This window comes from Zootoca vivipara, chromosome 1 (assembly GCF_965207765.1).
Source record: "Zootoca vivipara chromosome 1, rZooViv2.hap1.1, whole genome shotgun sequence".
NCBI lineage: Eukaryota > Metazoa > Chordata > Lepidosauria > Squamata > Lacertidae > Zootoca > Zootoca vivipara.
Window position 1 is genome coordinate 46,734,529 of NC_142582.1, and position 13,128 is coordinate 46,747,656.

General features: G+C 42.2%; 1 protein-coding gene across 2 annotated transcripts in view; it reads left to right on the top strand.

Annotated features, from left to right (window-relative positions):
* CNTNAP5 (contactin associated protein family member 5) overlaps positions 1-13,128 on the top strand; it is a 308,410-nt gene that overhangs the window by 140,741 nt on the left and 154,541 nt on the right. For both annotated transcript variants that reach the window (XM_088662417.1, XM_035128546.3), the window contains exon 7: positions 3,061-3,204. In XM_088662417.1, the coding sequence (XP_088518543.1) occupies positions 3,061-3,204 (144 nt within the window). The remainder of the gene's footprint in view (positions 1-3,060; positions 3,205-13,128) is intronic.

Sequence of the window (13,128 nt, forward strand, 5' to 3'; positions counted from 1 at the left end):
AAGGAGCAGCAGACTAATCTAAACTGCTAGGAAAGGGGGCAGGAAAAGGGGAAAGCAAGCAACCTACATATAAAGATGAATCTCATTAGTCCAAGAGGCTTGGCAGACATGAGCAACCAAAAGCAACACAGAAAAGGTGTGAATTACATCATTCTGCGCCAAGAGGACCCCTGCCTTGGAACGGAAATGTGTACCATTTTAGGAGGATTATACAGCTCTCAAGCTCACACTCTCTTCACCTCTCTCTCTCTCTCTCTCTCTTGCCCTTGAGTTAGAACATTTGACAAGTTAGGCTTGAATACATGACTCTCACTCACGCAACATAAAACCATTATTTGGTATTACATGTGAACTGGGTCATAGTGAAGCTCCACTGATTCGGTGGAACTTGACCATGTGTAACTTTGCAATGGTGAGATACTTTGAGTTATTCTGCTTCATAGGTGCTTGAAAAAAAATCTAATTTGAACTGACTTGATCTGCTATCAATGTACTTTCATGCTTCAAAAATTTTCAGACACAGTTCTTCATTCAAAGAATGTATCACAATATATTTTGGATACACGCTATGGGAGAAATATGTTTAGAAATGCTTATTTAAATTATGAATTTCCATCATATTATATATTTAAATATTAATGCAGAAATGGGAAAGGAACAGACAAGAGTGAACACGTATGGAAGTGACATGGAAATGCACCCATCCGTAGAATTTCTCCCATGAATTCTTTTGAGTTAAGTTCCAAGCATAATACAAATCAGTTTTATCCCAATATGCATTGCATTAGGCCAATTTATACTACAGGACCAGTTCAGAAAAAACAACAACAACTAGGTTTGTTCCTTCGCTTTATATCTCCATTGCTTCACCCCAGCAACTACTACACTATTGAAACTTTATCTTAGCACACTTAAGGGATTAAAGACCTAGCTAAGGGAACTAAAACAATTAGCCTGGTAATTAAAAATATTACTGATCACTAAGGAAACTGTTTTTTTCCAATAATGCTGCAGTATAATTGATATTGATTGCCCTGGTTTTTGGTTTTTGGTTTTAAAAAAATCCACAGAAAGGGATTCCTGAGCTAGAGACTTTTTAAAAAATAATTTTAAAAAAAACATCAGGAAGAAAGAGCAGAGGTTGCAAAGTGTCTGAAGCAAGAAATAATGAGCCCCAGCTAAAGAGCTAGTCTTTAAATAGAATTCCTTTTGCCAGTACTACATTTAATATGGGCCTTAAAATTACACATGACTATCATAGTGCAGAAGTACTTGAAACAAGGTTTTGTTGCCTTCTTCCTCAAATATAACCTTACCATATGCATTTCAAATGAGTTTCAGACTTGGGCACTAAGCATAAGAACAAAAGACGGGACCTCTGACCTATGGCAAAAGAAATATGTGGGTGTGGGTGTTTGGGGTGAGGCTGTATCACCCCCCCCCCCAAGCCGCACCGCAGCTTCTGCTACTATCAGCCATGGTATCCATCTTGGAAAGCTATTCTCACTGGATGAAAATTTCCAAAAGTTGATGCTGGGGGACTACTGCTTAGATTTTGAGTGAGGTATCGTCAATATGTGATCCAGCTCTGTTTACCTTTTAAATCTTATTCAGGTGATGCAGTGGAATTACTGAACCAGCATACCTGCCAAGTTGCTGTCAGAGAAATAAGGGACCGGGCCGGAAATAGCAGACTGGAAGTAGCGCTGCCGCCATTTTTGAACTGGGCGGAGCATGCTCAGAAGTGACTTTTGATGCTGCTCTGCCCAGTTCCAAAATGGCTGCAGTGCGACTTCTGGCATGGCGGCCATTTTGGAACTGGGCAAAGCAGCATCAAAAGTCGCTTCTGAGCATGATGGCCGCCGCGCCAGAATAAACCAGGGAAAAACAAAAAAATCCGTTTTTTCCAGCTAGGAACAGCTGGAAAAATGGGGATTTCCCGGGGAAAACAGGAGACTTGGCAGCTATGTGAACCAGCTTAAAGCTTGGTGATTTACTGCTTGACGGCCAGTAAATTGAAGTTCAGACCAAACAAGTAGGTGGCTTGCCTGGCCAGGTAGTAGTGTGTACCTTGTGCTGGATGGAATTTCATCCCCCACTAAAGCATTGTAGGGAACTGCCTGGTATCAAATCGGTCCATCTCTCTATTTCAATATTGTCTACATTGACTGGCAGTGGCTGGCAAAGGTTTCCTCTAGGGAGTCTCACCTAGCTCTACCAGGAGATGGCAGAGAATGAACCTGGGACCTTCTGCTTGTAAAGCAGATAATCTTCTACTGAACCATATGCATTCACTTTTTTCTGTCATGGGCAGAGCCACAACTGATGAAGCCAGTGGGGGGGGTGTTCTGAATTAATTAAACCAGCATGAAGACCACTTTGTTCGAGGTTTCATCATGGCTGCTGCAGAATTAGAATTCTCAATTCTTCCCAGAAGTAGAGCTGTGTAAAGACCTCCCTACCCCTGCAAACAAAGACCGCTGGATGAGGCAAACCTCCTCTGTGCCACCCATCTAGCCTCAGATCCAGCCCTGGGTCAACTTGGGGAGCAGGAATAATGTTTAATTGGGTTATTGAAACCTTATTAAACAGTTAGAGGTGGAGAAAGAAGAAGACACTGCATCAAAGGTTTGGGTACAGCAATGACCAGCAAATTTAGAATTCTCTTGTGGGAGAATGAACTTCACTCCAAACATTCTCCAGTATTGCTTGTCATTGCCAATCTGGTTCTTAATTTTATTTTAGGATTCATCCTGTCCTATCAGGCATACTGATGATTAGCCAAACTTCTTCCTGAGCATGAAGTTGCTTTGCAGCAAAGCTGCAAAATAAATACACCATAAAAGTGTGGCAGGCAATGAAGTCTTCATCTACTGAAATTTGTCCTAAATCTTGTCCTCTTTTTGTCATTTAGTATTTGACAATGAAGGACATTGGAATAAAACAACTTCTTTATTCTGTTTTCTATGGTCTGTTTTTTCCCTGTGTACCCCCCCCCCCCTCTTATGGCTATTAGTGTTGTTGTTTTTAAAGAGTGTTGAATTTGTTCTTGTCCCAAAGCTCAGTTTTGGAGGAATCCCAGTCCCAGGCAAACCAGGAACTTTTCTGAAGAAAAATTTCCATGGCTGCATTGAGAACCTTTATTACAATGGAGTCAATATCATTGACCTGGCAAAAAGACGAAAGCCACAGATCTACATCGTGGTAAGAACCCAATACATATTTGCTGACTTGTTCTTTTCTTGAAATTGTCACTGTTGACAGGTACTGCTTGCTCTGCCAAGCAAAAGGCTCTTATCTTACATCTGGCAAGTCATGCACACAATTTGCTTCTTCAAAAGATGTGCTTGAAAGCTGGGGCAAAGCTAAGAGTTATTGAAAGGCATGTTTGAAAGCTTCAGGGATCCTGATTTAAGTGGACTCAGAATTGTTAGAGGAAGGTACACAAGATGGAGGGAATAGAAGGGGGGAGAGAAGGTTTATAATCATAGGTACTGCATGTCATAAAAAAAGAGATAAGATTCTGAGAAAAACTTTTTGAAAATGGGTTTTCAGGTTCATGGTTAATGCGTTGGATTGCCTCCTGAGTTTTAGGTTCTCTCTCATACACAGATTGCCTAATGGTGCAATCCTCTGCCTGTCCACTGATAAGTAAGTCCCATTTTCAATGGAGTTCACCAAGTCCCATTGAGTTAAATGGGATTTACTCCTAGGCTAATGTGTATAGGATCATAATTTTCTACAATTATCCCTTGACTCTGCCCTTCCCTAGCCCAGCATCCCATTCTAACAGTGGCCAACCAATTTTAAAGCTCTAGCAAGAATTCAAACCCAATAGCTTCTTATTACGGTGGAACTCTCACAATCTGCATATGCAGCTATAAAAAGAATAGGTGCATAGGCTTGGAAGGGTTCCCGGTTCATCACTCTTTTCTGTGAAAAACACGTGCTTCCAATATATATGAGTATCTCCTGACAATCTCAGGGAATGCCTCCTCCCATATGAGGCTTTTGTCATCTTACCATTTGAGATAATCTGACAAGGTCCTGCAACAGATCCTATTTTAGGGGGATGCTAGATGAGCATCCACGAGGAACAGGAACCCTCTGCAAGAAAGATTGTGCTCCCTCTTCCCCACTACCCTTTCAAAGTTGGCTAAAAAAAAAATTCCCCTTGAAAACCAACCACTGCTGTGTTCTATGCTTTGCTTTGTTTACTGGCTGTTACTGCATCTGTTTATACCCTAAATCATTTTCATTTCTGCCTTGTTGTTCTTGTATCATGTATAACTGGTACTTCTGTATGTGTTTTTAATTTGGAAATCACTATGAAATTTCAAAGCAGTGTATTGATTGATTGATTGATTCATTCATTCATTTAAAACTAAGGCTAGGGTCACCAAGCTTTATGGACTAGACTAGAGGGTGTCTTTTAGTTGCAGATACTGAGAGCATGTTAGGGGTGCCAGTCACATAAAGGCTGCCATGGATCGGGTGTGGCATAAACCAAAATGTCTGCCATGGAGAACATAGTGTAATAGAAAAATAGATAACCACTGCTGAGAACTTTTATGTTTAATTTGGGAAGTCAGCTATGTCCTGCTGGTTCTAATTATAGATATCTCCCCCCCCCCTCTCTCTCTCACACACACATTTACATTTGTTGGATAATAACAAAACAGAGCTTCCCCCCACAAAAAGATACAAGGTAGCTACACTATTCATTTCACAGCCACCTATCTATCTTTCTAGGAGGAATAGAGACTCTTTATGTATTAAATGGAAGCTCAGAGTCTGGAGTACCTATCCTGGAGAACCACTGGAAGCCTTCATGGGTGTCATGGTGCCCATGGGCACTAGGTTGGCAACCCCTGAAATCAGGGATGGCCCATCCCATTTCACTGCTGGAAAGTCTTGCTTACCTGGGTCGTGCACCAGCTTCTCCTTGCTTCTCCATCGGGGATGGTGGCAGGGGCAGGCAGGGTACCCCCATGGGATTCTGCTGCCCAAGGCAGCTGCCTTAGTTAGGGTTGCCATACTCAATAGGAAATTAAACAAAGAGTCTGCTGGTTTCTCTTTAAGGTTTCCAGACTCAAAAGAGAGCAGGGCAATTAAAGGCACAGAAGTCCTGTCCTCTACAGTATTGAGTCTGGCAACCCTAGCCTTAGTTCGCCTCATGGGCAAGCAGGCCCTACCTGAAATAAGTTGTTATCCTGATAATATAAGCACAGCATCATTATCTACACCACTTTAGATATTTTACAGCATGCTGTTATTGTTGTTATTATTTAATCAATAAGTAGGCTTTTATGTCGCAATGCAATTCACGAATATATCACCAACATAAAAAGATTCTTGAGACATTTCAAGGTTTCTTTCTTCTTCTTCTTCTTCTTCTTCTTCTTCTTCTTCTTCTTCTTCTTCTTCTTCTTCTTCTTCTTCTTCTTCTTCTTCTTCTTCTTCTTCCACTTAGCTTGAATTTTGAAATGCCATGGAGAGCTTCAGGTGTTGGTTGAGATCTAACAGCAAAATGAAATGACTTTTTGTTTTCTTTAACAAGCAGGCATGTGTTTTTCCCTCATGCAACGTTGAGGCTTCAGGGTCAGGCGCCAGTGCAGACTGTGGGAATGACAATTCTGAATAATGGGTCATTTTGGCAACAAAATGGGCTGTCTGGGGAAATGAACCAAAATGGGTAGAATCAAAAGCATAAAGAAAAATTCCCAGTGACAGCTGAATTTAAGCTAATAATGCATTCTCTTTCTGTGAATTCTAAACACCATCAGTAAAAGTGCTTTGAACCGCCTTAAATCTCATGTAGATGTTAATCTCACTTTTAAGGAAATATTGAGTACCTTTGATCTCAAAACCCTTATTATTATCAAAGCACGTCAGATGGATAGCAGTACACAGAGGACTTTTTCAGGTCAGAAGCAAGGAAACAAAAGGTTGGGGGCTGTATCCAATGGTGCCGGTTGTTTTGAACAGGAGGAGCCATTCTGGTTGTGAAAGAGTATTTGCTCCAGTGGAGAACTAGAGTACTAAATGCTAAATCTCCCATGCCGTGTGTCACAGAAGGGTGTTGGCTACTCCTGAGTAAGCACTCCACATACCCTCTGGATTTTCAGAGTTTTATTGTGCATGCTATATACAGTGGTGAAATGTCTCAAATCATGTCTGCTCCGCATGGGGCAGAAGCCCGCAATGGCGTCTCGCGGGCTCTGACCCCCCCTTTTAAGACTGGGCATCCAAACACCCCTCCTCCTTGCTCTACGGGTCCTCCGTGGTCCCAAACCAGGCTCCTGAGGTGCCTTTCTACCTACCTCCTCCCTTCCAGCCCCTGCTGAAGCTAGCTCCACCCCAGCTTCCCTGCTCCCAGCCTGGAGCTGACCCTCCAGGACTCTGCAGAGTCCTGGACCCTTCTTTGCCACTTCCTGTTCCTGGTTTTCCCTCCCAGACTTGCTGCTCTCCCAGCTGGTAGAAGTAAGCAGAGTGGGCTGCTCTCTTACACCGTGCAACCCTCTGGAGCAAATATGCAAGGGTGCAGTGGTTATCCTCAGAAATTGCCTACTCTTCCATTAGTGGAACCTTCTCCTAGATCAAATATTCTTCTATGAATGAAATGACACTATTCAATTCATCCCCTTTTGCCTGGAGTCAGACAGGCTTAAAATATAACCAGCTATGTTTTGAAGTGGTTGTGGCATGCATTGCTGAACAGACACTGGCAGAAAACTTTCCTGGTCGTTGGCCACTGATGAAGCTAAGAAATTGACTGAACGTTGTTGTTTATTTTTGGATAATGGGACAGAATGTTGACCTGATGAATTATTGTTCATTTAAGATCTGGTGGGGAGTCTTTGGTGGGCTGATGACCCATTAGAAAGCTGTCGTGGCCTATTTGGCATAGCCAGATGCAGAGGTTGGTGAGGTCAAACCAAATCCTATATCTTTATAGCACATTCACAGCTATTTAACATGGCAACAAAAAACATTTACTTCTCATTAACTCCAGTCATGTTTCAGCTTTGATTTTCTTCACAAACTCTCCCCCAGTTTTTTTAAAAAAGCTATTGAACACCTTTTATCTCTCCTAACAGTACAAAAGACAATTAATTCCAGCAGAAGAATGCAAATTAAAGTCAATGGACAGTTGAACGGCAAGCCTCACAGCTATTCAAGTCCTCTAACTTAAAAAATGTAATTGAATTCCCCAAGTCCAATTCTGCTCAAGTAGAAAAGTAGCACAGGAAGACTGGTGTGCTGGGGTATTGCTTGCGGGGATTATTTCAAAAAAGGCGTCCTCTACCTGCAGTCCATAGTAATATAGCCTACTTTACTTTTGAATTCTGTAAACCAGCTATCTGTGGCCATGACCCAATGAGCTACTTCAGATACACCCAATGACTTGGGAATGCCCAGTAGGATGTAAAAGGCAGATCCTGATCATTTGAAAAGGACTGGTTTTAGAAATGAACATGGAAGACAAAACAGAATTCAAGGCTCCATACACACCACATATTTAAAGCATATTTAAAACACCCCTCTCAAAGAAACCTGGGAAGTGTAGTTTAGCTCACTCCACAGAGCTACATTTCTCAGCACCCATAACAAACTCTGGTTCCTAAGATTCTTTGTGTGGGGAAAATGTGTTTTAAATGTCTGGTACGAATGCAGCCCTAGTGCATCCCGTTTTAATGCAAGTATTAAAACATTTTAGTCCTAGTGAATAAAACCCAATAGGTTTTAGACCACTATACACCTGACTTGGCACAAAGTGTTAAATCTGCATTTATGCTATTTCACCACTTTTAGTTGTCCTGTCTGGCAAGGTGAATTTGAAAGACAAGCCTTTGGTTCTGCTTCCTTCTCTACTGAAAAGAGGGAAATATCAAGCGATCTACATTATGTTTGACTATTATTCCTTTTTCTGTTTTTACCTTTGTTTCTTAGTAGAATGATTTATGATTTTTAAAATTGGCTGCTGCTGTCCTCTGCAGTTGCGTCTCAGCTACTGGACCAGGTAATGAAGTGATAATGCTCGGTTACCGCAAGCGTGAAGGCAGTAAAATCTTTTGTTGCGCTGTTGGCCAGTGACCTAAAAGCTTAGGAGACTCAGATAAAGAAAATTCAGAATTGCTTAGCCAAGCATATGATCCTCAAAGTCTCTCAAAGGGATGAAATATCATTCTGTTGAGCCCTTTCAGTTCTGTTATCTGATACTTTTCTGAGCAGGGACATAAAATTTCCCAAGAAAGGAATTCAAGTATATGAGAACCTCTGCTCTTTAATGACAATCAGTGACTTCACCTCCTTCCTCCTGAAAATATTAGCTTAGTTATGTACAGTAGAGCTTCTGTATTAAGAGCATCCCAATAATTGAAGTGTTCTCTCTGCTGACAAAAGACCCCATTTCCTCTTTATATGGCCATCAAGTAAGTACAGGCCTTCCTTAAGGAGATTTTTCTCCTTCTTCTTCTTCTCTGACTTGTACTCTCAAAGTAAGGTAAAAATGATCTCTGAAACAATTTCTAATAATCAGCATGAATAGCTACGTTCTTCTTCACTTTTTGCCTGCATAATGAGAGCATTATGATTATTTCTTATGAAATTGTTATATACTCAGGTACTCAGATACAGATGAAAAATGCATGTGTGTATCACATCACTTATGTATGGAGAGGACTTTTGTATATCAATTGTGGCCTTTCCTTTCAAAGCTTGAGTAATTCGAGGCCAAGAAAGAAATGACCATTGCTCCCAAATATCTTAAAGAAGGAAATGGTATTTTTACATGTGAGCACCCTTCATAACTGCTCCAATATGGATGTATTTTGTAACTCCATGTGCATGCAAAAAGTATTATAATTAAGAAATCCCAACCCTGCTTCAACTTTGTTTGGGTTAACTAGAGGCCTTCTGTTTCAGCTTACACTTTCAGCAAATTTGAACCACATGGCTTCCCTCAAAGAAACATGGCAGCTGTAGTTTAAGTGCCATGTGGTGTAGTGGTTAAGAGCGGTAGACTCGTAATCTGGGGGACTGGGTTTGCGTCTCCGCTCCTCCACATGCAGCTGCTGGGTGACCTTGGGCTAGTCACAGTTCTTTGAAGTCTCTCAGCCCCACTCACCTCACAGAGTGTTTGTTGTGGGGGAGGAAGGGAAAGGAGATTGTTAGCCGCTTTGAGACTCCTTCGGGTAGTGATAAAGCGGGATATCAAATCCAAACTCCTCCTCCTCCTCTTCTGCCATGGTGCTACAATCCCCATCACCCTTAAACTATAGTTCCCATGATTTTGGGGAGGAAGCAGTGTGCTTTAAATGAATGCTGCACATGAGACTTCGCACAAATAATTTCTTTGACATCCAAACTGTGGTATTCCAGCACAATGCTTGTATTACCCATACACTTTTTATTAATATGTTTAGAAATGCTTCCTTCTGGAAGACCCAAGATGATAAGTTTAAGGAGCTGACGATCTAGACTAACTGAAAGGCACCCTCAGCACTCACCCAGGTGTTAAATCTAGCAGCATCAGCGTAGGATGGGGCACTGAGCTGAGAGATTACTTTTATGTCTCCTGGGTTTGTAACTGCGAGAGTTTAATTATCCTCATCACCCGCACTCACAGACTTCAACTTTCTTCTGATAAAATAGTAATCCACACTTGAGTAATCAGCAAAATAGGCAAGAAATAGAGAATTAAGTTTCACTCATTGATGCTATACACAGAGACAGTCTCGGGATGATTGCTAAGACCTCCTCTTAGTCAGATTACATAGCATTTCCTTAGGGTTCTGCTAGGTGATTTCTTTTTAAAGGCAATGTTGCATGCAAGACATGCTCCAAATATGCACTGCCTCTCGCTTAATGCTTTTAACTAAACAATTTGTATCTGCTTTGATAGCTTCTACAATGGCCTGTTTGCAACAAAGAAAATTCTCTTGCTTGCCATGTTACTCCTGAAAATAGATAGTGACAGACCTCTTTCCCAAGTGGATGAGGGTCAAGGCAGTATCTACCAAGGAAATGTTAAATATCTCTGTTTAATTGCCTGAATTTAGGAAGTTCAAATTGTAATAACAGCAGCAGAAGCCCCTTTGGAGTACATTTCAGTACCTGTTAAAGGAATCGTTAATCAGACTGGAAACATTGGACTCGATGGAGTTCGTAAATGCCAGATGAGTGCTAGATGGAGTTTTTAGCAGCTAGACATGTCTGATCTTCTAGTTTCCCTCTGGAGGCTAGAAACTTCTTATTCTATTTCACAGCTAGGGAAAAGTTTGAGTTTTTTATCCTTTTCTTTTTCAGTTAAAGTGAGTTCAGCTGTAATATCAACTGTTCCAGAGAAGGCACTAGGGACAAGCTAAGATCTAGTGTCATTTATTCAAGTGGTTTTGACCCTCATTCATGCAAATCTTTCCAAAGCCATCAGTGAGAAGTGCTGAAAAGGAAGTTGGCAAGCCAGCATGGCCCTCTACTATATATATATTCAATTCTGCAGAAGCAGTGGCTGTACTGTTTTTAGTTTATAATATATAAAAATTCATCTGTCTTGGATATGGGTAGGCAAATGTACCGGTTGTTGTTGTTTAGTTGTCTTAATCGTGTTCGACTCTCTGTGACCCCACGAACCAGAGCATGCCTTGAAACTCTCCCTTTCTTCTCAAAGCTTCTCCTTTTTTATGGAGTTTTCTTGGCAAAATACTGGAGTGGATTGCCAGTTCCTTCTCCAGGTGGATCACATTTAGTCTAAACTCTTGGCTATGGCCTGTCCATCTTGGGTGGCCCTGCACGGCATAGCTCATAGCTTCTTGGAGTTATTCAGGCCCCTTCACCACGACAAGGCAGTGATCCATGAAGGGGAATATACCAGTAGGGTTGCACAATTAGTGCAACCCTACTGGTACAGATGAAAAAGGAGGACAAAGTTCCTATATCTTTACTTTGTTGCTTAGAAAAAGGAATGTCAACAGTTTTTCAACATTCATTTAGGGAATGTTGGGTAACCTGTAGCAAGAACCAAGGTCACTAAATTACCCACAGAGATGACAAACTACTTGTCATTCTAAGGTGACAACTTGGGCCTATATCAGCTTGAATTAATAACCCGCACTCTATGCTGCATCTTTAAAAGCATTAATGGATTAACCACCAGAAGGACAAGCTCCTGCAAGTACTCTCTTCTCATCTACCTATTCTGCCTAATCTGCCTAATCAACATCAACCGGCTGAGCTTTTAAAAGGCCCCAAGAGCCAGCTAAAACAACCAAACGAAACTGGACACACTACTGCAAACAAGCCAGGCGAACAATCCCTCCTCCTTCTACTGAATAGGACACTGTTTGAGTGTTATCCAACAGTGGTATCAAACAAACAGTGAAATCTTGTAAGTCAGTTCTACAAATGAAGGATCTGTCTGCTTACCATGACCATGTTCCTTTAGGATCCAGATGCAGTGAGAGGAATAATAATTTATTTATTTATTTATTTATTTATTTATTTATTTATTATTATTATTATTATTATTGCTATTATTATTAATACCCCACTCATCTAGCCGGGCCTCCCCAGCCGCTGTGGGTGGCTCCCAACAGAATATTAAAAGCATGATAAAACATCAAACATTATAAACTTCCCTAAATAGGGCTGCCTTCAGATGTCTTCTAAAAGTCAGATAGTTGTTTATTTCCTTGACATCTGATGGGAGGGCTTTCCGCAGGGCAGGCACAACTACCGAGAAGGCCCTCTGCCTGGTTCCCTGTAACCTCAGTTCTCGCAGTGAGGGAACTGCCAGAGAGTGGCGGAGCTTCATGCTCTGGCACTGGGGGGGGGGCAGAGAGCAGACGGGGGCATGGCTGGCGCGCATCCCAGAGGCGTGACACACCGCCCGCAGGGGCGTGACGCACATCCTGGGGTGGGGTGGCTCATTTCCTGGGGGCATGGCACGCTGTCTGTGCGGGGGGGGGGGCAGCCACGATGGCACCCCACTGGGATTGTGCTGCCAGGGACAGTGCGCTCCTCCACCCCCCTTTTCTTCCGCCAGTGCTCCCAGGAGGCCCTCAGTGCTGGACCTCAGTATCCAGGCTGAACGATGGGGGTGGAGGTGCTCCTTCAAGTATACTGGGCTGAGGTGATTTAGGGCTTTAAAGGTCAGCACCAACACTTTGAATTGTGCTGGGAAACTACCCTATTCACTTCAAATTTGTGTTGGCTCTGCATCTTGACATGATACATCAAAAATTCCCAAAATAAGAAAAAGTGTGTGTGTGTGGGGGGGGGGGGGAAGCTCGCAGTAGCAATTTGGCCATCTGTTGTACGAACTTTAACAGAGTTCTTGCCATTCTGACATATGGAATGAATATCATGTTCTGTAAGGCTGGATGTACTGGAACAAAAGACAGCCTTTGCACTAAACAACCATCACATTCAATAAGTGACATCTGGCAATCTTATCTGGACCTCGGCCAGCATTGGATTATGATAAAGTGAAGCTGTGCCCAAGGCATCTTCTCATCAGATGAAACAATAAGGCAATCGTATTTTTAAGGGTCAATTTGAAATTGCCTCACAACCTTCAGAGCCCCATTACTGGGCTTTGAACGTTCTGTGCTTTCTGCACACTCCAGGGAAGACTAAACATGTTTTTATGACTTGTGTGAGCAGGGAACAAATGGAGAACTTAAATCTTTAGCAGCTCAAGAATCACTAGCTTTTGGGGGGGCAGGGGGAGGTTCAGCTGACACCTTCAACACACCTTTAGGCTTCAGGCGAAAACATTTCTCTTCACCCAGGCTGTTGGCGGATTAACATCCAATGATGTCAGGCTTCAGGGAATCGGCTTCCTCCCCCCCCCCCCGCCCACATAACATGGCAGTAGATAAGCAGAACCAAGGAAAATGAGTCTTCTTACCAGTTAGAAACTTTAATAATCACAGTGAGAGAACAAAGAACACCACCTAGAAATGGCAGTGCTCCCAATTAAGAATCACCCCCTCCTGTCCCTATTAATCTATATCACTCCTACGTCTTGTAATCTGAGCTTGGAGCCACTGTGTTTTCTGTTCTGCCCTTTTCTGAGCTCTCCTGGACTTTGGGAGCGGGGAACGGATACCATCCAGAGACTAT